This window comes from Toxotes jaculatrix, chromosome 5 (assembly GCF_017976425.1).
Source record: "Toxotes jaculatrix isolate fToxJac2 chromosome 5, fToxJac2.pri, whole genome shotgun sequence".
Classification (NCBI taxonomy): domain Eukaryota; kingdom Metazoa; phylum Chordata; class Actinopteri; family Toxotidae; genus Toxotes; species Toxotes jaculatrix.
The window spans coordinates 24500177-24527809 of record NC_054398.1 but is presented as its reverse complement, the minus strand read 5'-3'; the positions used below and the strand labels follow the sequence as shown (position 1 = coordinate 24527809).

General features: G+C 40.2%; 1 protein-coding gene across 1 annotated transcript in view; it reads left to right on the top strand.

Annotated features, from left to right (window-relative positions):
- The window catches only part of LOC121181999 (copine-8-like), a 49518-nt gene extending 35594 nt beyond the window's left edge, over window positions 1–13924 (top strand). The window contains exons 10-20 of the mRNA XM_041038258.1: window positions 768–809; window positions 1751–1826; window positions 2862–2918; window positions 3754–3815; window positions 4102–4148; window positions 5688–5869; window positions 8829–8956; window positions 11027–11129; window positions 12324–12381; window positions 13136–13209; window positions 13712–13924. Coding sequence (XP_040894192.1) covers window positions 768–809; window positions 1751–1826; window positions 2862–2918; window positions 3754–3815; window positions 4102–4148; window positions 5688–5869; window positions 8829–8956; window positions 11027–11129; window positions 12324–12381; window positions 13136–13209; window positions 13712–13924 — 1042 coding nt within the window. The remainder of the gene's footprint in view (window positions 1–767; window positions 810–1750; window positions 1827–2861; window positions 2919–3753; window positions 3816–4101; window positions 4149–5687; window positions 5870–8828; window positions 8957–11026; window positions 11130–12323; window positions 12382–13135; window positions 13210–13711) is intronic.
- Window positions 13925–27633: the final 13709 nt, after the last annotated feature.

The following is a 27633-nucleotide window of genomic DNA, read 5'->3' as shown; positions in this document are numbered from 1 at the left end:
AGTAGGAGGCGGCAGGAATCCCACAAACACATTTCACAGACGATTTTTACAGTTAAACTTATAAAATTATCTTCAACAGAACAGAAGTCAGAATAAGCATTATTTTTTTACAGCAGAGTTCAGAAAAGTGCAGAAAGTTCTCAGGGAAACAGCAGTTGGGCCAGAATATTTGATTTGCTTCGGTTTTGCAGCAAGACACAAAAGATGGATGTTAACATTCAGTTGTAATTAGGACCAGAAAACTTGGATTCCTCTGAGAGCACTGATAGATCCAGGTTGGCTTTTAATAACGTGCCTGAAAAAGCACATTATTAACCACGGACACACATGGCCGCCTGTATTGACCATGCACAGTATTTTAACACACAACCAGCTCTGCAAACATGCAGCCATAATGAGCTCTTATAAACACTCGCAGGCCATGAACATGCCTGTGAGAAAGAGGATTCAAGACTTGCTGGCTATTTCATTCTAGTACAGATTTAGAGGACTGGGCAGCCTTGGTCGTGGTATGTCTGCTTCCTAACTCTTATTTATTCTTGTCTTTTATATAATTCTTTTATTTGCCTGGGTTACACCGGGGTATACTGATAACGACATTCAAAAGAATCATTATGTGTTACGTAGGCTTGTCCACTTAGGACCCCCAGCCTTCCACGGACCAGTCGCCAGCTTTTTAAGCAGAAAGACTGAAAATCAGTGGTGCTAATTGGTTTTTTTAATAGGATTTCACTCTCTCTCTCCCTCACTCTTCTCTTTCCCTACAGGAGCATTAAGGTGGAGGTGTATGACTGGGACAGAGATGGAGGGTGAGGGAACAGCGCTCTTTCTTTTGTGCTGTTAAAATTCTTGTACGATATAATGCTTCATCCATCTGTATCTGTGCATTATTATCATTTTGTTGACATCCTGCTGTGAAACACATCTCACATACATTTGCAACAAGGCCCTGGGGCAGAGTAAGCGTATTCATTTCCTATGAGCTATATGTTGTGGTGACCAGACTATGATTTATTTATTTACAACGCGCCATTTTAAAATTTAAAGACATTATTTTTGCCTGATTTCACTGATATCTTTTGCTCCTTAAAAAAAAACAAAAAACTGATAATATAAGAAGGGCTTTAGGGATTATAGTCACAGATCACTCTCCAAAATGTTTGTCCTGATGCAGCCCTCCCTGTTTTTCACTGTTAGAGTAGATCCTGTAGAAGAAATATCACTGCGCAGCTCTGCATGTGACAACACTCCCTACTGCTTTAAATATACATTAACTATTAATACTACTTGAATGGTCTCATAACAGATAACTTCATACAGTCAGTCGGGGGAATAAAGATAGTGTTTATCTTTTGAAGTGAATTCACAGTATTCAGGGGCACAGTTTGCCCCTTCATTGTTCATTTCACAGGCAGTTTTTGACATTTCAAGGGCATTTTGCCCTGAGCTCCCATTAATTTCTGACCCTGATTCCAACTGTGCTGATTATCTCCATGAAATTATGAAATTGGTTGCTACGCCCACACCTCCGGTAACCAAGGAGCTTGTTAGTGATACTCCTTGATTTCTCCTGTACTTTGAGGAAGACTTCACACACAGTGTGGATACACGACAAAGAAATAAAATCTGTAATTCTCGAGCCGGTGTTTTCACTGTTATTATGGATTCTTAGCTGCTTCACTACAGTACTATAATACAGGACAGGCAGGGGTTTTCAGATGAGTAGAAATGTGACTGTTTGTTGTTGCAGGCACGACTTTATCGGGGAGTTCAGCACCAGCTACAGAGAAATGTCCAGAAGCCAGTCACAGTTCCACGTCTATGAGGTGATTTTATACACACACACAGACACACACACAGACACCCACACATTTGTGTTACCATACTTGTAAGGATTCATCTTCTAAGTCTAGACCCCGATTCAAATCTTACTCCTAAAACCAAGTCTTAACCCTGAGACAACCATTTGAAGAAGTGAGGACCAAACAAAATATCTTTTCATTCCCAAAATATTTTCACAAGCCCTTGGATTGGTCTGTGCAGGGGAGATCTGTGATGTGGAGGCATTTTTTGACACAGAGCCTGAGATTAAAAAAAAAGTGTTGCCACTAGTTCAGCTTGCGAGGAGACACCCATCCCACATCCCAGATAAATCCTCTAACTGCAAGAGGCAATCAAAAAGTGACCTGCTGTCCAAATTAAAAACAAACAAAACCAAAACTCTTAGTAATCTAGAAGCTGAAGGCTTCAATAACATGCTGCACTCACAAATGTCAGTGCAGTTTGTGTTCAGAGTTGAACAATTTTGTTGTTTTGGCAAAGTGCAGCCCACATGTTGGATACATGAGCGGAAAGCAAAAAAAAAAAACAATATAATGGAGGAGGCTTCAGCAGAAAGCTGTTTTTCACAATTATGTGCTCATAACTTCGCTCTCCTCCTTTTTTGGTACGACTTTTGCCTCCAGTGCAACATGTGTTGTGTGTGTTGTGAGTGGTAGAGGTAGGAAGAGCAGGCTGTTCTCCCTCCACACGTGTGGCATAACATGTGATCATCAGCTTGGTTTCTCTGCCTTTTTCTAATTAGCTCTGCGTTGGATTTTCTCCAGACTCTACATATTCCCATGACCATGACACACTGAATAAAAGCATTATGGAAAATCTGAAGAGAGAAATGAAGCTAGCTTCCTAAATAAACTGAGCGTAATGTGGTGGTAGAAATTCTCTATGTACAGATTTATTAAGTATTTAGTTTAATTTTGCTGAAGGACCTGGGTTGATTGAGTGATGAGTCAGGATTTCTGGCTGCAGTCATGTCGCCCAATCCTCACTGAGACACAACAGAGTTTGTGTTTTCTCCACAGGTGCTAAATCCAAAGAAGAAAGGAAAGAAGAAGAAAAAGTACCAAAACTCAGGAACGGTGGGTTAACAGTTTGTTTATCCTTCACTGACAGGCTCATTTACCTGATGCCCTTTGCTTAATTCCTTACTCTTTAGAGTTTGTGTGATTTGTTTATGTATCTATTTTAATATCAATAGGATGTGATAATGATATCTATGTCTCATTGTCTTTTATGCAAAAAAAACATTTTAAACTTCCCTATAGCTCAGGATTAGATTTGGTACTCCACATACATCTGTACAATGCAGGTTAGAACTGAAGAACCACAGCTCTGAGTGTAAGCTGGACTGCTGGTTGAGTAACTTTCCTGGCACCCTGGTCCTCCAGGTGCCCTGAATGCCCCAGGTTCAATGTATGAGTCTCTTTTTGGCAGTTGACTAGTTTTGTTGTGAATTCTGAATAGAAAACATTAGATTAGTGTAACATAGACTTTGTGCCTCATAGACGTGTGTATTTGATGAGTTTGTGTTGTAAATGTAATTTATAATCATCGTAATTGTGACACTGCAGTTTGAAGAACTGGCTTGAATGAATGATTTCATTAAACAACAAGCTCATTTGTTCATGTCTTCCATTATTACAAGCATGTAGCAAATAAATTACTGGGGCGCGGGGGGCTTTTAGATTTCAGTAATGAACAATTAGTCAAAGTAAAATAATCTAATACATGAGAAATACTGAAAAGCAAAACAGAATAAGACACAGAGCAACATGTTGGCGAATCTACTATCACGTTTACCATAATAACATTCACCGTAATCATTTAATCTGAGAATCAAGTGCTGCATTGACAGGCTCTGCTCATACTGTAAAAGTGATTCTTGTCTTATTCCCACACTTTTCTTGCTGGCAGGTCACCCTCCTGTCCTGCCTGGTGGACACTGAACTCTCCTTCCTGGACTACATCAGAGGCGGGTAGGTTCACAATGAGTGCCAGCATATGATTCTGCAGAGATTCAGTAGCAGCATTGCTTCCATCATAAATCCAGTTGCAGTTATGATACGGTGCAGACTCTGCAGAGGCTCAGCTGAGAGGATTATTGCACCCTGTTTATCTCTTAGCTCCAATATTAAGACAGACTGCTGCCGATAACCCGCTGCTTAATTGCTCACTGCTGCATGCTTTGAAACATGCTGTGGTATAATCTAGCATGATTGATGATTCCATGTTATTTCTTACATGATTTATTTTGTCTTGTAGGACTCAGATTAATTTTACAGTGGCAATTGATTTCACGGCATCAAATGGTAAGTGCGTAAAAGCTTTGCTCTTATCAGTTAAATCCCTCAGCTTTATCAAACAGATCGAACTTTGGTGGTTAACAGTCAGATCTTTATTTGATGTGAGCTCTTAAGTGATTCCTCATCAGTCAGTTTACTTGTTCTAATGATACTTCACCCCCTTTTAGAAAGTTGGACAATTATTTGAACATTATCTGTTGCTTTAAACTCATGAACTCTGTTTGATGTTGTCTATTAGCCACAGTTTGTACGTTTTGTGCCTCAGTGTTTACAGAAAGTCATTAAACCCACATTTTTCAAATTGCATTTCCAATTCAGGCTCTTGTTGCCATGTAGGGAAGGTTTATGAAGCCCCACAGGTAAACGGCTGTACATTTGTCAGTGACCACAATTTAGCCACAAACAAACAAAACGAGCAGCTCTGCACAGAAGACTTTGCCCCAGATGAGTGATGTTCTCATTTTAGAAAGAGATGATTTAGTAAGTTAATATATGTAACACAATTTTGGAGACATCACTGCGGAGATGTGTGGCCTTCTTTAATTACATTTTTTCTTTTTTGGTTTTTGTGTTTGATGAAGATATTCTTTGAGCTCCAGTTGCTCATATTTGCAAAACCACTAACAGAATTTTTGCCAGAATTGAAAAACTTTCTCATTTTATAATACTGCACAAAGCAGTCTGTACACATTCATTACATCATTCAAGGATATATAGTATATAGTTTATTTTCAATGCCACATACATTGTCCTGCTTTAAACACTCAGAACACAGAATGTGTATTAATCCATAGTTAAAAATAGTATACATTTGTGACCCATTTTATCCACATATATCCAGATCTTCTGAAAAAAAGAATGGGCTTGTTGCTGAGTTACACAGACACAGTATGGAAATCAGAATGTACGTAGTTAAAGTAAAACACTGTTAATTTTGCCCTTGTTATGATGTTTGATGATATACATAAAATTATATATATACCACCAGCCTTATCTTTTAATGTCACCACTGCAGTTAGTTTTTTTGGATTCACTTTCATGTATTTATTTTTATCTTTTCTCATTTCTCTGTTGGTGCCAAAAATAAATACAAGACAAACAACGCTGAAGACTTTTATTTTTTTTTTACCATTCTTATCATTCTTGCATTTATGGACAGAAAAGAAACAACTGCATAATGTCTGAGTAATCATATGTTCACTGATTTCATTCATTCATCAGCATTGGAGGGTCAGCAGGTCACTGTAGCGGCACCATTCTATTAGTGTGGTAGTGAATTTGCAGCAGGGGTGTCATACTGTAAAACTGTGGTTCCTCACACAACCCACCAAGGTTTGAGGCAACCAGTGAGATTATTTCTGCCTCCTGTGCAGCTGTGCCTCAGAGAAATGTTTGTGTAGCTAAAGCTCCAGTCTGCATTTTAACCCCCTTCCACTTACTCCCCTCCTTTTTATTTTAATATGACTCACAGCCCAGGGGGAGCAGGCATAATTACAGTTTGATGCTGATGTGTGTTTTATTGTGTTGCACCATTCTGGGTCCCAGGCAACCCGTCCCAGCCCACTTCGCTCCATTACATGAGCCCATACCAGCTGAACGACTACGCCATGGCGCTGAGGGCTGTCGGAGAGATCATCCAGGACTACGACAGCGACAAGATGTTTCCTGCACTGGGCTTCGGTGCCAAGCTTCCCCCAGACGGACGGGTCTCACACGAGTTTGCCCTGGTGAGGAAACAGTTTCATCCCATCATCCAAGCAAGCTTTCAATCTCTGATCTATTTATTCATCCATCTTTTTATTTAAAGGTACATTCTGTATGAAAACTGATAAAATACCTTTAAATACTTTAATCCATTTGCATTTCCGTCTCCGTACATATGCGTACGTAACACAAAACATGCAAATATCTGACTGTCTATTATTTACACATAATTACCGTAACCAAACAAAGCCAGGGGGAAGGAGACTCTCTCCCCCTCTACAAGGCCTCGTCATTATGTTTCACATTACGAGTCACCATGTCAGTTTTGCCAGGAGGTTGCAGGTTTGATTTACAGCATATCTACTGTCTATCTTGCTTTATGGCACAAAACAGGACGGTGGCACAGTTTTTCTAGTGCTAACAAAGTTTTCCCAAAGCGGTGGACAATGGAAGTAATAAAATACAAGTTAAACACCCTAATTTTCAACAACATTAGGACTGGTGGTATAAAACAAATTAAAATTTGGCTTGTTCTCAAACTTCTGTTGTATGTGGCACTGAGAATAAATCTTTTAATGGGTTTCATGCCAGCTGGATGAGCACGTCTGTCAAAGTGAGAGCACAGAAAACTTGCATGTTTCTCAAATCAAGATGTAAACATAAAGTTATCTTAGAACTATGTAAAAACTCTGTGAAAGTAAACTGAAAGCACACAGCCTGCCACCAGGCACTTTCATACACATAGGACCAATTACAGGCAACAGTCTATTGGTGGGTGGTGAACACTGCTGTCCAAAAACATGAATAAATTCAGCCAACCAGCCTGCGCACTCTGTGGTGATGAAAGCCAAATGAGCTGTTTAGTTTCTGGCTGAAAACAAGCCACTTTGGCCATGAAAACACACCAAATGTATTTATTTATTCACTGATTTTTCTATATACTGCCAGTCTAAGTCCTACTGGAGTGACAATGATGGTAAAAACGATTTCAATTGTAGTTTAGTGGCTATATGGATACTATACCACGGTATGACATTTGTTTGATAGCTCTGACAAATGGAAATCATGCACATAGTACCCATTAAGGATAAATAATATGGATTCAGCCCTATCAGCATTCAGCATTCAACCATGCACCTCTTTAGCTTTCCATCTCTCATCCTCCTCCAATCCATCCAAACCACTCTGCCAATGTCAAGCACTCCTCGGCTCTAGACATCCTGACTGTTCCTCAGCCGCCCATAATCCTCTCCCTGCTGTACTGTCACTTCCAGATGTTGCTCCAGAGGCGTTTACAGCCATTACAGCTGCTCAGTGTTGGGTAACAGGCTCCCCTGAGGCGCTGAACCTCGAGACAAGGCACATATGCATTAATGTAACCATTAAGGATTTAACTTAGTCAGCTCCTAAAGAGGAAGGCTACAGCTGCGGAGCCGCAGAGGGAGAAGGCCACCACTGAATCCAACGTAATTATGCAAGCTCCATTTACAAAGCAAAGGAGTCTCGTGTGTGTTGTTCATACTCATGGGCAACCAAGCAGAGTTAGTCAAGATGGCTTCTTACTGAGATAATTAGAAAGTCGAAAACATATAGGCAGCTTAAATAATGTATTGTGTGCTTCTTTTGTGAGTTTCTTATGGGTATTTTAAACCCAGTCAACCAGACATCAGTTTTAATCTTGTTCAGAGAATGTCGGGGGCCGCAGAGATACAAACACAACGCAACAACTTTGGTTCCTAAAACAACAATTTAGTGTAGAAGCCGGTGGATGAACTTCTCATAGACAGTTTCATTCTGAGACAAATTATCATCATGTTTCGTCCTCGTTTTGCACAATAAATTTTACCAAAATGCTCCTCCCGCTCTCCATTCCTCGTGCAGATTTTAAAATGTGGAACGGCTTGCCTCAGGATATTCTATTCTTCAAAAGAAGAATTAAAGTGTCGACATTTCCCTAAAATATGTGTAATATTTTCAATGTAAGATTGGATTGTACATCCTTTAAGGGCATGCAACCCTCTAGTGCCTCTTACACTAGGTAATATATTTTAATAATATTGGAGTATTATTGATGTTTTGGCCCTCAGGAGGCCATTTTTGATGTCTCAGTGTATGCATGTAATCCTGTTATCCTGCAATTTGCAGCCAAAACATGCCTCTTTTGAAAATAAAATGCAGTCCCATCCAGCCTTTTTCCCATAAAGGGATATAAAATCTACAAATACTTTATAGTTTTTCTCCTTCAGGGTGATTCTGTTTTTATTATTCCTTTTGGCTGCAATGTCTCTGAATATCAAAACAATGTTCAATGCATTCTAACTTTGATACATAGTCATAAAAAGAAGTGTAGGTCTCAGTTACATTTAACACATTTTTTTAAAATATCAGCTGTGTGGCATTAAATCAGTGAAGGTGACACTGTATGTAAACTACCTATCACCCAGTGATGTTGTAAACACTTGAAGCAACAAACTGCAGACCAGCAGCATCATCTTTTTTTTTAGAGTTCCTCAAATGACATAAATGTGTCATCAAACTCGAACACACAACAAAATGAGACCCCTGTATTTTAAGTGGGCTTAGAAGAACTTACTGTTTGTGTCTTCAGCTTGGAATAAGTGAGGTTAATAAAGACTAAAGGCTTCTGTGACTCTGTGTGAAATCACTTGGCAACAAGATGCTGGAATTGTGTTGCATCAGCTGTTAACGTCTGATGGAAATAGTGCTTCTGCTGACATGGGGATTAGCAGGCAATGATATGTTGGAGTCAACTGTTAAAATAAACTTTTTTTCAAGCTTACACATCCATTAAATATTTATATACTGTAATACAAATGGTCATCATGAATTTAGATCACACTGTGGGCCCTTTGGGCAGAGGTATCTTTATTCTAAAAAAAACTAAATGTTCAGTCTCATTTGCAAAATTTCAGATCTTATTCTTTGCTTAACAACGGCTTTTTTCTTTCTGTTTTTGTGCAGAATGGAAATCCACAGAACCCCTACTGCAACGGTATTGAGGGGGTGATGGAGGCCTATTACCAGAGTCTCAAATCCGTGCGTCTCTACGGACCCACCCACTTCTCCCCTGTTATTAACCATGTGGCCAGGTAGGTCCACTATAATCACAGTCAGGGATGTGGAACATGTAGGCACACACAAGCAACTGTCTTGGACTACAATCACCATGTCATCTAAGAGGAAACAATACTTACTGTGGTGGATTGGACTCATGCAGTGATCATGACTGTACTTTAGAGGATGACCAGTCTGCATGATGAGTGATGGGCTGCATTGAGGTCCGTTAGAAGGCACTAATAGAAAAAAAAAACAAAACAAAAAAAAAAAAAAAAACGAAAAGAAAATTTCCATGCACAGTCGAAGAAACATTGCTGTGAATAACAGTAAATGTCACACCTCCCACCATCTCACAAATAAACAGTCAATGAATCCTCATAGACACAAATAGAAAATCTTTACTCCTTACTAAAAAGACCTAAACCTGAATAACATGAGACATATGGGCCCTCAAGTGCAGTTAATTTTTTAGTGGAGCAACAAATTATAAATGCAAGAAGCTGCTCTGCTCCATTGTTTTAAATATTTAAAACAAATGTACACTTCCAGTAGCTGCTACCAGGAACTGTCAGCAGCACTTGTCCAATTTACACGAGTAACACTGATAAAAAGCTATGTGCTGTTTTGTAGTGCAGTATTTTCTGACTTTCAACCTGACTTCCTCTATTGCCAGATCTTGTCTCATGATCCTAAAGACTGACTGTAACAAGCACTTTTCCCACCTTTCATCATCGCCTTTCAAATCCCATCTCTCTCTGCGAGTGCCGTCCGCCCACTCAGACTGAGAATAGCTGCATTGTACAACGCTCACTTCTGTGGAGCATCTGACTAAAACCCAGGAAGACGTTGCTTAAAAAAAAAAAGAAAAAAAAATAGTGACACAGAGTCACGTCAAATTTCTGATTGTCTGTTTGTGCACAAAAGTGTTGTTTAACCTATACCTACATGGTTTATATAAAAGAAAACTGCTGGAAGTGTTAGTTTAAAGCAAAAAAAAAAATCTGTTTAAACCATAAACCATACTATTTCCAATAATAAATGTTTTCCTCTTGCATCAGTATTTATTGTACTGTATACTACATATATTCTGTATGATGTTTCCATGTTAACAGAATGTCTCTTGAGAAGACCTGGTAAAATAAAGGTTTAAATAAACGGCTTAGATTGATGTTGGATGACGTTGGATGAGAACAGACGGTTTTAAAATACTATCAGTGGAAACCACACTGTGATTATTCAGACAAAAGACACTGAAGTGTTTTCACATCACTATTTATTATTGTGCTTTGAATACTTAAAACCTTTTATAATAATTTGTGCAGCCAAGAATGAGAGAAATGCTCATTGTACATTTCACATAACATTCATTATTTTGGACAAAGCAATGACGCGCACACTGTTACTGGACCATTTGTCCTCAGTAAAATAATATTATAATTCTATTGATCTCTGGGGGGTAATAGCCTAATATGTGATTATGTAATAAGGTAACTGCTGAATCGATGAATGGGATTTGAGAGAGAGGTACATTAAAGGCCAGTGCTGCAGTGAGTTAATGTGGTACTTCCATGAAGGTGGTCGAGTTGAGTGAGACAGATGGGGAACAAAAGGTCAAAACCGTTGCTGCAGAGGTCGAGAGATTCTGTACAGTTTCATACGGACAAGTCTTAAATATGGGTTGAGCTTAAAAAACACCCAGTACTATCTCCTTGTGAGACCCTGCCGGGCTGGTTTATGTCTGTGTCTTCTGAACTGTGAACCTCCAGTTTCTAACTCAGGCTGACTGCTAAGAATACGAGTAGTCTCACACATCAAGCCACTCAGACTCTAGAAAGCTCTCCCAGAGCCACTGAAGACATTACACAACAGATTTCACACGCTGAGTAGTACTACCTATGACAAACTAACTGGTAAGAGGCGTCCCCCCTTAAATAAACAGTGACAGGTTTCAGCAGAAAAGGAAAACGGCAAATTAAACCTTTCATCGCTGATAAAATGTTGAAATTTGCGCATGATGGAGAAGCGCAGGCTTTCCGCCTCCCTGTGTCTATGTTTTATTTTTGCTCATTTGTCCTCTGACCTTCTGTCTCTTTCCATTCCAGGTATGCGTCAGCAGTGACAGACGGCTCTCAGTACTTCATCCTGCTCATCATCTCAGACGGCGTGATCACAGACATGGCACAGACTAAGGAGTCTATAGTCAATGTACAGTACCACATCACATTTAAACTCTGTCTATTTTATTGTTTGAGAGAAAGGAGACTTTGTGTTTCCAAGGCCCTCTCAAAAATACCTCAAGCAGTAAACGTACAATGGGTTACTAATAAAATTTATATAATTGTGTGCACTAGGAGTCTATATGCCTGTATTCATTCAGTTAATTTACTGTAAAACATGTGAGGACCCCGGAGGTCCAGCAATGATTAAGCCACTAATAGAGATTCTAATAAACCAACAAACAAACAATATGAAAGGGAGAAAATGAAACAGCGTCCATCCGCTGTCTTTCTCTTTTACTGTCTCTCTCTCTCTCTCTCTCTCTCTCTCTCTCTCTCTCTCATCTTCGCTAATGAGGGAAGAGGGGGGTCGGCCTGGTCATCCCCCACCTCCCCATGTACCCCCCCCCCCCCCCCCCCCCCCATTCCCTCTACGTTCAGCTCTAATAACTCTGCTTTGTAATTAGAGTGATCAGAGTTCATGTGCGTAACGATTTTGGGTGAGCTCATATATTTGGAGCCTCGGTCGCCTGCGCTCGTTGCTCTGCATCGCCTCACCACCCATCCACCCTCCTTATCCTTCCCTGCGCCTCCATGTGATGTAATGTTGTTGTAAAGTAAGATTTGAGAGTAATTATTTACTAGCCCGTGGAGGATCCGCGCCCCTCATATCTCCGGCAATTTGGGCATCCATCTAATAACCAGAGGAAATTATGAAACACTGAAAAACCTTCATTCATCATTCATCACTCGAACTGTACTTTGCTGTCCCACTCGGCTAAGATTTAATAAACAATATTGCGATGCAGGGCGGGCAGTTCAGCTGCAGCTCAGGGCAGAAGAAGATGTAAATAGGAGTCATTTTTAAGCTGTCAAGCTTTGGGAGATTTAGACAAAGTTGTAGATGCATGAAATTAGAAACTCCAGCAATGGCCGGACGAGAGGGCTTATGAAACTGGCTGCAGAGGGCAGACGAAATGGGACAAACCCATCTGTCTTAACAATGGCATTGGATTTTCCTATTGAGCCTTCGTTCTATGGACTGTTAACTTACAGTTAGTAATTCATGGGGGTATTTCACTGACAGCCTGTGGTGTTTGAGATAGCAAATGTTGAAAAGAATGAGCGTTGCTTCTTCCCCCGCCTTTGATGTGCCTATTCTGTCTCTTTCCACCCTTTACAGGCCGCATCTCTGCCCATGTCAATTATAATAGTTGGGGTTGGACCAGCGGAATTTGATGGTAAGCTGGGTGAAGTGGGTGAAGAGCACGTGCGTGTGCATGCCTTTGTGAATGTGTAGGTGCATGTGTTTATTTGCATGCACTAATCCTTCGCCTTCATTCTGCTTCCTATCTTTCCTCCCACATGGTTCAGCCCTTCCTTGTGCAGATCTTCTTTTCTTCTCTCCTCCATTCTGCTTCCCCCTAATTTTTCCTCCCCTCCTCCCCTGAATCCAAGGATAAGTGGATGTGAAAATTCTCATTTGCTGGACCAGAAGGGGTGCTTTTTTTCTTTTTTTTTTGATGGATGACGGCCACATTCCTCACCTTTATCCCGTGTTGTTGCAAAGACATTCATGTTTACCATTCGGGGAGCAGTCCTCTGTAAAAACAAGCTCACTCGTGATGTGCAATTAGCCTTCAAAGTCAACGGGATTCAACAATCATCACGGTTGTGAAGTCAGTGTGTGTATGCCTGCATGATGTCCCTATGGTGCACATCGCTGGCTCTGCTTACACATATTCTGGCATGTTTTCCCTGTGTTTCCCATGTGTGCAACTTACAGTCTGATAACTTCACACTCAGAGATGCAAATTCAGTGTACTCATGCCACATTTGGCATTGTCAACACTCCAAGCCAGTGTAACCCAGTGGCACGGCAATGGCTACAAGAGATTAAAACGCACAAACTGCATGTCATGCTTGCTTGCTGTAGCTCTGACATGGCGGTTCGAGTCTCCTGACAGGGCGTGACTGATGTGCTTCCCTCCACAGAAATGATCGAGCTGGACGGAGACGAGGAGAGGATCTCATCCCAAGGACGATACGCCGAGAGGGACATTGTTCAGGTACAGAATATTCCCAAAGACATGGCTGAGTGGCTGCGAGGCTGTTCGCTCAGCAGAATGTCTCCGGAGAAATGTGGGATTTATGATTAATGGGAAAAGGTCACGGTACTTGACCCTCTGCTGTGCTCTTGTTCACAGTCTGCCATTTTTCTGTCTCCTTCCCACTGCAGTGCTTCTAAACGATATCCACCTTTTTAATCTCTGTCCTTTTCATTCTGTCCTTGATATTTTATATAACTATTTCTTCTACTCTGTTCATTTTTTCCCTCCTTGTTTCCTCTTCTCGTCTCTCCTTGTTTTATCTTTTCTCCTCGTTTCCTCTTCTCACATTCTCACATTTGTTTCGTCTCCGTCCCCCTTGTTTCATCTCTTCTGTCTCCTCTTGTCTTTTTGTTTCGAGTCCCCTCTTCTCCTCTTCTTCTCAACTCTTCTTGTATCCTCTTCTCTTCACTCCTTGTTTCCTCTCCTCACCTTGTTTTCTCTCCTCTCCTTCTTCCCTCAGTTCGTTCCTTTCCGAGACTACATCGACCGGCGAGGAAACCATATCCTCAGCATGGCTCGTCTGGCTAAAGAAGTACTTGCCGAGATCCCTGACCAGTTCCTGTCCTACATGAGGACCAGAGGCATCAAACCTGGGCCGCTGCCTCCTCCTTACACCCCCTGTCCACCACCAGCTATCCACCCCCTTCTCACCAGACGGGTAAGCCGAATTTAAAGGCTCAGGCCTCGCTCCGATGATGGCCAGCCGACTCAGCTGGCCTCTACTCTGTTCTTCTCTGCTTCTTCTTCTTCCTGTTCTTCACTGGAAGCTTTTGAGCACACGGCGAACCTCGCCTGCTCTCTCATGTTGCACTTTTGGAAACATTGGGACCGTGAGTGGCGACGCGGATAACCCTGAGTGGGACGCTTCCACTTTGTAGAAGAAGGGACTTTTCCCTTACTGGATGAAGGTGGGGCTTTTGAATGGTCGTGATGGTGGGGGGTGGGGGGGTCTGAGATCACCTAACTACACCAGTAAAAATGAACAGGGCAGAAACTGTCCACTCGCAGCAGTCAGACTGAAAGGGTCCAAACTGTGGAGGGCCTTTTTTGAAACACTGTTCATCTGTTTGCGATTTCTATTTCCACTTCCTGTCTTTCACAAAATCATGTCTTTCTCTGATATATAAATGTTTACAAAATTGAGGACTGGAGTGGAGGATTTTTTTTTCAGGAGGAAATTTATACCGATTAATGTGAAAACCTTTCAGATTCCTATTTTTCGGCTGCAGAAACTGGAGGTTGTGACTTTGTACAAAAACGTGAAGGCCCTGGTGCCACATTCTTCATTACAGAGTGTTTTGTTTTTGCTTTTGTTTTTAAATAAATGGAGCATGTGCTAGTTTAAGAGAAGCATGCACTGTTGTCCTGCACTCAGGGCTTTGTCCCTCCCACACAAACCCCCCCCCCCCCCCCCCCCCCCCCCCCAACCCCACCACCTCACCACCACTGCCATGTCCCATTAAGAACAAACCCATCACCCGCCTGAAATCTTCCCACGCTCCTACCTTCTGCTCCGTCCACCTGCCTTGACTCAAAAGGAAGCTGTGCTCCCTGGGAGTCTGGTCAAATCAAATGCAGCAGGGACTTGAACCAGCCTTACTCTTTTGTCAGATAACATTAACAGGTACCGTGTCCTCTGTGGGTTCTGGAAATGTGGATCTCCAAGCCCAGAAGTCAAAAACACACATCTCACTACCGAACCTGACTGTGTGTTACATTTTAGAGTCTCTTTATTTTCATGGGATGACATTGTACTTTAGAAGCATTTTTAGTTTTGTTTTACGTCTCTCTACCTCTCACTTTGTTTAGTATTGCCAAAAAATGATGATTAAACAACAAAGTGTTGGTGTGTCAGTGATTTTTGGTAAGTCTGTAGAGTTCACAGTTTTACCTTTCTCACTAAGTATTCACAAAACGCTTGCCAAACTGTAGGCTGAGAATTATAGCACTTTGGTTGCTATCGGATCAGGTGGTTCGCACCGTTGTGGTAGCAACACACTGTTAATATGTTCACATCCAAACCAGTGAACCAACAGACCAAAATGCAAAGATGGTTTTCTTTTAACAGCTACCCATAAGGATCAAATTAGTGACTGTGAGCACAGTTTTTAGTTTCATGTTGTCACACAGCATCGTAACTAAAGGTTGAAGCCAGTAATAATCAGTAACCCCCAAGGTTTAGTAGCATGTAGCTAATCATCTCCTTAAAGGAAAACTCTACAGAAAAACCTGTGTTGTCAGTATCAAACACACACCACCTGGAGGTTTGGAAGGTGGCTCTGAATACTTTGTAGTTTAGCACTTTGAGGACGACAGCAGCTGTTCTTCGCTGAGATTCACAACAGACTCCAGCGGCAATCTCCCTGTTTCCCCTACGGCTCAGCCTCCGTTCATAGTGATTCAAATAGGACAGCTGGAAAAACAGCGGAGCCCATCAGAGTTATGTAGGTGGCTGATGAAGCCATTATTGAAAGTGTAATATTACAAGGGACAAATAAGAGTCTGGTTTGTTCATTCATCAAAGTATGAGGTTTGTTAAGACAGGCGCTTGGAGAGCGTCTCAGCTGTTTGTGCTGAGTGCAAGGAGCTGTACATGTGAAGATGACAGCAGGATCACTGAAGGAGCAAAAGAAAGTGCGGTTTCTAGACAGCACTGAAACTTTGGCTCACAGTGGGATTAAAAAACAGGGATGTCCCCGTCCTGTGGGAGACCCCCCCCCAAATAACGTCAGTAAAATAACAGCCACAAAATCAGCAACATGCACAGTTTGCATCGACACAGCTGTGCAGGTTGTTGTTAAGTTGGCTTATGGGGTATTTCTCTGATTGATTTGACAAATGGCTTCTAGCAACCACCACCATAGCATCCGTGTTGACTAAAATGTCGACTGATCCGTAAATCTGTTCTGTTTGGTTGGGGCAAAATATCCTGCTAACATGGGCACGTTGTCAGACTGAATAATGAAGTGACACAGAAAAGGCAATGCTGTCAGATTATCAAGTTAATAGCAACACAGTTAAAAAAAATGTTAATAGGAGCTTTTCACATCTGTCCTGCAGCATAATCTACTTCATCTCTATTTATATGCTCAGAATGTTCAACTTCCAAAAACTCGTTTCACCAAAATACGGTACACAGCTTCTGTTTGTTGCTAACATGGTTAGATCTGTGGTTTCACATCTGTTGCTCCCAATTATACTTCTGCGTGTTGATTGGTGGCAAAATGTTTGAGTAGATGTTTTAAAAGTTGTATCATCATAAAACATATGACACAGGAATCGTAATTGTTGTAGCTGTTCTGAGTCTAAGCAAACTACAGCTGCTGCCCTGTTTTCAGAGTATTTGATAATGAAAACTTTAGTTTTCAGTGGAGTTTTCCTTTAAACACGAGGAAACTCTCAATTCCAAAACAGGTAATTGCACTGTCACTTTTAGCCACGTTTCAGGGTGAAACCCAAATGCAACCCTGCTGTTCTGCCCAGCAATGTGTACATGAAAACTTTAGTGTGACTTCAAGCAAAGCACAAATCATTTCCTATCAGGCTACAGCCACCGTATCCAGAGGCCCTTTTCAGCTCATGTAAATGTGTGAAGAGCAGTGTTTATACATTTTACTCTGTATCTGTGTACTACAAACTGTAGATCTTATCAGTCCTTTTCAGGGCCCTATTCAGTCAAGGAACCAATGTAAAAGAAGGTTTACAACATTTTTTCTAAACTCACGCCTCAAAATCCTCATGTACTTGCTTAATTAAAGCGTCTACTTATAAACTGCTTGTTAAACATTTTCTTAGACATTTATACACTGTACAAATTTTTGCCTTTTTTGTGTATTGGTCAATATACTGTTTGTGTAATGCTGCTTCTTTACTGCTGATATAAGTGTTACATTTTATACTGAGGCCTGTAATCATATTTAAATCATGACTAACAGGCCTTATTCATGTTTATACATAAGTTATTCATATTTAAATCATGAACGACAGGCCTGTATTTTTTTATAAGCGAATGGTTAGATTATAATGTATATGTCATGCGTGCAAGACGTTTAAAAGTAGACCTGGTGCAGGAGTACACGCCGTAGCAACATTTTTCTGCCAAATTCGACATATTGTTAAGTGTAGCATCTCTTTGCTGGCTGAGACTCATCCCATAAAAGCTGGTTATTCATTTTGACTGAATAGGGTCCCTCAGTGTGGGGAGAGGTGGTCTGATAGATTTTGTACTCTTCTGTATTGTTGTTTCATTGCGGGGACCCCGTAAGGCAGCGGGTATGTCGAATTGCACAATGTAGCACTGGTCTCATGTCTGGCATCAGACTGGAGCTACACCAGGCTGAACCAGATCAGACCAGATCAGGCAGGAACAGTCTTTTTATATATGTCTATGTAAATATGTATTCTGTATATATTGTGGTATGTTTTCTGGAGAGTTGACTTGCAGCGAACTGCTGGGACTCTGTGACTCTCCTCCTGAAACACAAGGCAGGGCCTTTCATTTATTTATCACGACAAGATGTCAACTTCATCTCACACCCACACTCTCGTATATACTGTACATCCAGTGCATCCAGTACATGTATTTGTATATGAAACATGCATGACACTTACATAACAAGGCGAGGGTGGAGTGAAGATGAAGGGTTTCTTGCTTGTTTTCTCAGAGAAACAGTGGTTTCAGAGATAAAGTCAAATTAGGGTTTCTCAGCCTTTTCTTTCCTGCAACCGCATTTTAAGTCCCAGACGTCAAGCTGTTCTGGGAATTTGGAGTGTGGAGTCTCCAAATGGAAAATGTGCATGTAGATACAAAAAAAAAATCCCAGCCAAAGCCCCTAAATTTTTAAGTTTGATCACAGAGAATGTTTAGAAATTTTAAATCTGGATCTAGATGTTCATCAGATTATACACAGTGACAGACAATCATAATATGCATGAATCAAATTATTTTGTGTGACGTAACTAATGTAGTTTGTCAATAATATATCCTTTGTCATGGAAATAAAGCTTAATACTGTAAGTTATAAGCTAGTTAGCTTACACACTATTTTATAGCTTCCATACACTTTTGCTGATGTTTTTGGTTTTGGAAAGGTGAGAAAAAATGACAGCGCCCTCCAAAATATTTAAATACCCAGTGTAGCTGGTAGTATAGCTGGATGCACACCGCTTCAGCGTGTGAAGAAAGGTGCTCAGCTAAGATTACATGAAAAATGTTTTAACCAATTATAAATATTTCAGCATGCAACCCTGTCTTAATTTCAGGAAACACTACAAGGTTTTGAGAAAACTTTCCAGGCGTCTGCAAAGCTACATCATACTACATGACATGACTGCCATATTACTCCATGATGAACAGCATAGGTATGAAAGCGTGTGGTTCTTGTCTTTGGTATGAATGGATTTGCCCTCAGGAAGAGGAAATGAAAGCGGTTTGTACAGGAACCCAGTGGAGCTGGAAGTCTCAACATATACAGATCATATGTGGCTGCAATGTGTGAAATCACTGTTCCTCTGAGGCTGTATCAGTGTAGGAGTAACAATCATAAGCATTTATTGTATAGGAGACTACAAGGCGAAAAAAAAACAAAACAAAACAAAAAAAAAACCTGCGCTACCGGTGGACAAACAAGCTTTAATGAAGTAGGCTTACACCTCGCTGCCTCCCACCGCTCATCGTTGCATCTGTGTCAATCTGCCAAGACGGTACCATGTCAGCATGCCAGGCCATATGAACGCCCATGTAATCTTCACACATGTAACATGAAAGTTGTTTACTGTACCTTATAATATTAACAAAGTGGTTTAATTGAATGCTCGTGATGAATCTCCTGTTTTATCCCGATGTTTTTTATAGCATGCATTGAGTGTGCATGTGTAGGTCTTTTCTAACAAAGATGCACCAGTGGGTTTAAAAAAAAATTGTAATATGACATCTTTGCGTGTTATTTCAGACTATTTTAGAGAACTTTTTTGCCTTAAAAATCTCACTGATCAATCTTGGAATTGTGCAATGCCTTCAGCTGTTTCTTTTGAAGACTGATTCTTGTTCTCTGATTTGTTTTTCTTTTCTTTTTTTGTTTGGTACTTTCATGCACAGCCACTCCTCTCTCAGACTCATCTCAGCATTGTTCTCTCAGACCCAGTGGTTGAAATGATGTGAATAAGAGGGAGGATGATCTGAACAGAAAGAAACTGGGCTGTCTCGCTCTCAGCAAAGAGACAGAATCGTTCAGCTGGAAATACTGTTGTCCAGCCATATACAGCCATGTTAAGAGTAACCACAGATCTGTATTTTTATCATAAACTGAAACAGAAATCCATTAACCCAGCTGTTATTTTTTTCATTGAATCTCAGAAGAGTGATTCATGGCTTTTGCATGATGCTTGTAACGACACTGGAAGACCAATCAAAAATGTATGCTGTCCATTGATACATGGTATTTACTTAAAATCAGTTCTTAGGGTTTGTGATATTAAGAGACAGCACAGGTTTTACTGTTCTAATTGGAAATAATTGGAAGCCACAAAAGATTTAAAGTGACTATTTCTGTAAGAATTGAAGTCTTTAAAATAAAGATTCATATCAAATCATGGTTGTTTTTTATTCTATGCTCAAAAGACAAACTGAACTAAAATCCATTTGGGGTTCCTCTAAGATAAGTAGGGAGTTAATGGGTACCACACATAAACAAGTATTATTAAAGTTTTCCATAAAAAATATCCAAATAGTTTAAATTAATACATCATTAATGTGTATATCTGTAATGGCAGGCTGTTGCAAAACAGACAACATTTTTCTCTTGTCAGGGATGCTCTCCACGTTGATAGGCACCTGTCCTAACTGACGGTGCCAATAAAATATCTTAACACAGCCAGCACACTGGAATAGACGTGCTTCACACCATTACACCTTTAAAGTGCGCATCTCAAGATCTAAGTTGTTATAACGGGGTGACAGGCTGTGTCGTTCCAAAGACTCCTCCACATGTGGCTGAGAAATGCGGCCTCCTTTTGCCTGAGTTTTGACAACAAAAGTCTGTATGTCCTTTGCAGCCTCAGTATTTTCAGATCTCTCACAAGCCAATCAGTTGTTTAGAAAATAAGGCTGGCATGGTTCTGCATTTGCCAGGAAGAAACTGTCATGAAGAAAACAAAGAATGTATTAGCCCATCTCTCAATACTTTTCCCTTCCCTGTCTGTGGCATTTATCCCCTAGACCATTTGTTCCCACTTTAAGTAAATCATTTATTTGGGACTATTTTCAGCAGCGGATTAATAAACATTTGGTGCTCCAGACAGTGTTTCCATCAGTGTGGCTCACTGATGTGTTTTTATTAGTTTTCGGTCAACAATGGAGCTCTGTGTCACAGAGCAATAAGATATATCAGGCTTTGAATACTTGTTTGTAGGGTTGATTCTTCATTGTTTTTGTCTTTTGTGGGGTTTGTTAACTATAAAAATGATACTAAATGAATACAAACCTTATCCTTAAACTACACTGCAGGATAAAAATAATGGAAGCAAGCCACAAACTCCGCTGTTTGTCCTGCTTATATGGTTCATCACTGAGTGGTACAGCATGTTAGCAATTATAGTGGTTATCAGTGTTAGTGTGGTACATTGTTCACCACTTGTCCATCATGTGCTGAAGTTAAAATGCCTCAGCTGTACCGTAAAAACCACGCATCACAGCATTTATCTCTGTTTAAAGCAAAAACAGTGAACAGTGTTTACATCCATCCCCAACTGGGTACAGGTGCAGGACACAAAACAGCAACAATGGAAGAGCAGAGGTTGCCTGCACATTGAACTTTCCAAGCTCCCAATTTTTAATTAGTGCAACATGTCAGATAAACATGTGGTGCTGTGATGTTTGCCTGATGAAGACCTTCCAGGTCAAAACGTTGCATTAATAAACACTTGGGAATTTCAGTGTGTGACAGATTTCTCCATTTGCTCCACTTTACCACTGTTTTTTTTTTTTTTTTACCTCTTTGCTGTTTTAGCAAAGCGATAAAAGGTGCTGATGAACTTGTAAATATATCAGATAAGTAAACAAGGATTGGCCCAGTGTGACATGAAGCTCTATTTGTAATAATGGGGAAAAGATTTGTCCTGCTTTTTGTGTTCTGCACAGAATTCTGGTGGAGCGAACTAGTGATTTCCAAAAAGCTCAAACTACTTGTAAATTCTATAATCTCCCCTGATCTATTCAGATTGAAATTATGTTTTCAAAGTCCTACAGGTCACAATATGAATGAATGTTGTACCTGAATCTAAAGGTAGATTTGTAATCCAGCAAAGATTTTCAGTTTGGTCTCAATCTGATGGTTATTAGAGATTTTACAGTTTAATTCAGAAACACTTCTTTTAAATTGTCATCCATCTTGAATTGCAGTGCAAGCATTAGCATTCAGCCATCATGCTTCCAAAGGTCAGGGCAGATCAGGGTCAACAAATGTGAACTTTCGGCTGTAAGACCGTAAATACACAAAAGCTTTTTTGCTGAAAATGGCTTCCAGGTCCTCTGAAGCTCACACAATCACAAACTGAATCCTGAATCTTTTTTTCTATTCATTCATCTGAATCTTTAGTATAATCCCAGCAGTGCATTTCACTGGTTTGTGCATTTAGGCTGATTTGAATAACAGACAGTCACACAAAACAGCTCTGACAGGTGAGAAGTCACTTAATTACCTCAGGCTGCTGGAGAGAGCAACAACATGAGGAGAAGTAAATGTGCTTCAGTATTTGTCATCTGTTGGTGAAAACTTTGTATCTCCAAAATCTCAGTGTTTTAGGAACGAATAAAAAACAAGGCTGTATTTAGACTGCCACAATTTTTCCAGTCTGTCTGCAGAGTTTTGAAAAGGGTTTGGGTTTATGAAGTTTTCACATGACAGCAGCTGCAGTCAGATGTTGGTGGAAGTATTGTCAAACACTGAGGAGTTTCTCTCTCTGGAGTTTACGGTTGAAGGATTTCTCAAAGCTCTTTTACTTTTTACATTATATGACACTGACATTCTTTGTACAATCACATTTTATGGAATCCCTGCTTTATTATTTAGCACCGTGCGGAGAGACAAAAAAAGCAAGTACATGGCTTTTCGAGCGCAGAAATAACAGAACATTATGGTACCATCTGCTTCATGGTGCAGGAAATCAGACCTCCAAATTCATAATCCATATAAAAAACAAGGTTTGTGCGCAAAAGCATTGCATGAAGCTTTAGTTGTATGTGCACTGTTTTATTTGTTTTCAGTGCTTTGCTGAGCTGACCACCCAGTAAGCGATGCAGAGGCAATGTTGTGCGTGTATGTGTGTGTGTAGTAACCGCCTGTCTTTATAAATACACAGTCCAATGTTTCTCTATTAAATCTGAGTCTTTTCTGCTTTATTATCTGGAACAGTTGTTACACGCTTTCACTCAAATGTCCCATGACAGATCCACTGAAAATGTCCGATGGTTAGAGACCGCCGGCCCTGATGGATATGAATTGTTTGCCTCCTGCTCTTCAGAATAGCAACAAAACAATCGGTTGATGCTGTGGGGAAGTGATCTGACATGCTAAGAGCGTGGGCTGCTTTGTAACAAGTGACAGTGTGCTAATTACAGCCAGTAGACTTTTATCCCTTCCTCGTTCCAGTCCTGTCCAAGATTTTAATGAGCGCTCATTGCTATCTGCTCTTTATGTTTATCTGCATATGACTTTTAACTTTATGTTGAGTTATTATATTATAGTCGCCTCCCACTTGAAGCTATAATCAGAAACTTTAATTGGCACTGTAAGCCCCACGACCACACACACCAAAAGTGTGGTAGGTTAATGTTATGTAACAAAATCACAACCAAAGAAATCAAAGCACCCATCTGCAGAAGGGTGCTAGAAATATATTGTGACTAATGCGGAAGCTTTCATAAAAATTAAAATACAATTATTAAAATTCCAAGAAAATCAACAATAATAAAAATGATATAAAACCAGTATTGAGTAAAACCAAAAGTTCTACAATAAAACAGTATTTAAAAAAACATTTAAAAGCAAGTAGCTGAGAAATTCAATGACAGCCAATGAAACCACAACAATTTAGATTGCAGTCGCATGAGCAGAGAAATTCTGCATGTGAGTGCTGTGAAAGAGCTCACAAAAATAAAATGCGTGTGCTGCTGTTTGAGTTGTGCGTGGATCTCATTTATGCTCATGGATTTTGGCAGTATAAGCATTTAAATAGCCAGATGTTTCCCTCAGTAGTTGGTGGAGACCCAAAACAGAGCTAAAAATTTGCAAAGTGGCCACAAATACAATGGGCTTGTCTGCCAAATGTGTAAATAGGCAACTGTTTGCTAACATGTTTGCTGCTATCACCTTAAGAGATGATGATACTTGTGTCACAGCGTATTTCTGATGCCCCCAAGTGACCAAAAAAATTAATGAAGAAAAACTCAAAAAAAAAAAAAAAAAAAAAAAAACAATGTTATTATGTTTGAATATGTCAACTTGGCCTCTGGAAACTTGTGATGGATATTTTTGTTATTTTCTGACATTTTATGGGTAAAACTTAGTCAGCGATTAAATAAGAAAATAATAGAACAATTATTAAATAAGAAAAAAATAATAAGAAAAGGGGACAATCAATAATGAAAATTATCATTAGATGCAGCACTTCAGGAACCTTAAGGGTTTCAACTAAGATACTGATTTTGCTCATCTATTTTCATTATATAACTTCTTAATAAGTCACAAAATATATTTCAGAAATGTAGTTCCTCATTAAAGCAGATCAATTTTTTTTTTTTCCCATAGCTCCATCAGACCCCACTTCATTTTATCTGACAAAAAAATTAACTTTTTAATATGCACCTCAGGGAATCACAAGTCCTAGCTTTTCTCACTACAGGGACCACCTGCACTGAGCACAGAGACTCTAAAGCAATAAAGCAGACTTGAACAAGCTCAGCATGAATCTAATATCACTTGAGCCGATATGGGGAGCTACTTGTGTCTCTGAGCTGCCATTTCTGCCAGTTTTATTTCCCTCGCTCCCCCTTATAAGCTCATCAACTGCAAGATGCGTGCATGCTGAAATAGGTGGTGATGAGTAATGGGATAAGGAATAGTGTGTAAAATTTTGATGACACACACCTCAAAAACCCTGCAGCCAGCACACAAACATACACCAACCCTGCAGAAGGCAGCGTCTGTCCACTCGACTCAGAAACTACAAGGGTAGAAACGTCCTGGCAAGTACAAGGCATAGTCTTAGGAAGAATATGAAGCATTGCTCCTGCTATTCTTAGAAGTGGATGGGGGGGCTGCAGCTAAATATAACCAGATCGTTTTGTGCCTGCCATCCTATTTTTACACAAGCTGAGGCCTTCCTGGGCTGTTATGGTCTTTTCTTAGACTATTACATAATAAACAAATAAGATGCAATGATGCAGACACAGAACGAAGTATTCCATCATCCAATCAAGACTGAGAAATCTGTGTCATGATAAAAAGGATGAGAGACAGATTTCAAAGGTTTTCATGCGGGGTGTGTTTTAGGGATTCCTGTGAAGCACTGTGGCTGTTATTGCAAAAGCAAGTCTTAAAGTGTGCTGGAATCTTGACAGGGTTAAACAGCCCAAAGGACAGTTTGTCAGCTTGCTGTTAGCTCGGATGGTTGACAGGGAGGGAAAGGTAATGAGTTAGTCTTCGGGGAGACATGTCATCTTGAGTATGCAGAAGTAACAACATAAAAGAGGAAAAAAAAAACGCTGATTTTCAGCATTAAAATATGCGCCTTGGGACAGTTAACATTCGCTGCTTGTCCTCATATTATAGTGAGAAACAAGCCAGCAGAGCCTGTCCAGCGTTTGCATCTGCAATGTCGCACAGATGTATGACTCCATCAAGACTCAATTGGCAAAAGTGGAGGAATGTAAATGTGACAGTGCCATGAAGGATTTTCTCCAGACGTGGCTCTGTTTCAGAGCTTATATAATCTGTATACAGATCAGTGTAAACGCCTGAATGCATATTTTTAACAAAGTCAGTGTGAAGGGGAAATATTGTCAACAAAGCAGCATGACTGTGTCATTTCTAGCCAATAGTGTAAAAGTGAACTTTCAAGCTTTGATTCTCAGTTTTATGCACTTTACAGAGCTAACACATACAAATACTGGACTTGTGTTTTTAAGCACTGTAAAGGTTTTTTTTTTACTACTTTAACTGAGTAATGTTCTATTTGATTAGACTTGATACAACCTTTTGAAATGCACCGTCCCACCAATGGGACACTTTGGCCTTTGTAGCTCTAGGTTTGTTTTAGTCTGCGCCTAAACTCAATCTTCACACCACTTAGACAAATTACATATAGTTTGTAAGCTTCAAGTCTCCTGATTCAATCTGTGCAAAGCCTTTTAAGATCCTCATGTCACTGTGACAGAATTGGTTCTGTCCTCTAGTCACAAAATGTAAAATTGCTTCAAACACTGGCACGTATATTAATTTTTATGGCTTCATGTCGTTGCTTGGTGTATTTCACATATTTGTTTTGATAACTGGCTAAACATTAAATGTCAAAATATTGCCAGGGCTTATATAATGTGTCAGCTGTGGTAATGGTTGATTTTCTGTTACCATTCTAAAATATTTTGTGTCAGTCTCACAGAATCAGTCAGAGCATCTTTCTCGACTCAGCCAATATTTAGCATTCAATCCAAGAGACACAGACGGCTCTTGTGGACTAAATAGATCAGAAAGTTCAGCCGCATGTCACAGTGCATTTTAAATCAGAGGTCTGACTCTTACTTTTTCACCAGCAGAGAAACTGTCACTTTCTCGCCCTCACTCTCGCTCTGTTCTTTATTATGTCTTCCTCACACCTGCTGTCGAACATTATTCTGTTGTAGATGAAGTAGGATAAGGGAAAGTTGGTTCAACACAGCAGTAAATTACAACGCTTACTCATTAAAGGAGAACACTGGATGTCGTGGACTGATATCTAACAGTGTAATCGAACCAGAGGAAAGATTTTTCCTCACAAAAGGAAGTCACAGGTGACCGACTTCTCCTTTCCTCTGTCATCTGACCACCAGACTGGACACGAATCACATGAGTGAGATGCGCTCAGGTGACACACAAGCAAGGCCGCTCACACACTCCCATCACAAACGCTAGGGGAAAAAAAAGGGCGTAAAGTCATGTTTTCTCTTTTGCACTGCAGGTTTGGTCAAGAGAAAATATCAAAAACACAGGTAAAAAAACAAATTTGTTTTGGCAAATGCTCTGTAATGTGTACACGTGCAAAATGAGATGAACAAGTGAGTAATAAATGATTAATGGTCAATTTACTGGTGGGCCTCTGAAATATTGAGAGAGAGCTCAGCCATGAAATGCAATGTAAATGGATCTATTTATAGTGTAGCAGAGGAAGTCATGTGGAACAAGCTAGTTGGAGGTACCTTGTTCATATAGCTTTTAGAGGCAAATGACGGGAGAAAAGAGTGTATGTGTGTGGGGACACGGACACACACTACACCCACATTTGCATGTAAAGCCACTTTTCATGGGGACATTAAACTTTTAGACACACACAGCAGGAATAGCAATAAATAATTTCCACATTGAGAAAGATGGAAAGCCCCAGCTCAACTCCCACGTCCCCTGTAGCCTCCCAAGCCTATTAAACCCTCTTCTCCCACTTTGTCTCATGGGATTGTTTGGGAGTGAAAAGGAAGGGAAGTGACATGTTAAAACCTCTTTTTATTAATTCTGAGGAAAGGAGGGAGGGTTTGGCGGGGTGTCACAGCAGCTGATGGGAGCGGGGATGCTGTGAGATGCACACTCTGATATCAACCAGCGAGCATCAGGATGAATAACTTAGAACACAATAATAACACAAACCTCAAATCCAGTAATAAAGTATGATTGTGTTCTCCCCACATGGGGAAGGCTGGGAGAAGATTGTGGATCGGGTCCTTATCACAGCCTTTTTATTACATTATCACCAACTGCTGGGAGCTGGTGTAATGGTCACTTGTTTGCTGCATGGTTAAGATTTCAAGAACTACCTCCCAGAGGTTTTACTGTTGTTAGGAATCTACATTTAGCACCCGCATATGGATGACTGGGAGTTGAGTATATAGTCTGGTGTGTGTAGTAAATGTAGTGAATGACCTGTAGTTTTATTTCTCAACAGTTACTTTTGAGCTGTGATTAAATCTAATAATGTAATATAATGAAAGTGCTGCAACTAAAGATTATTTTCATTATCTATTAATCTGTAGGTTACGTTGTCTGTAAAAGTTAAAAAATAATGAAAATTTCCATCACATCTTTCCAGAGCCCTTTCGTTTGGTCCAACCAAGCATCCAAAACCCAAAAATACTTAATT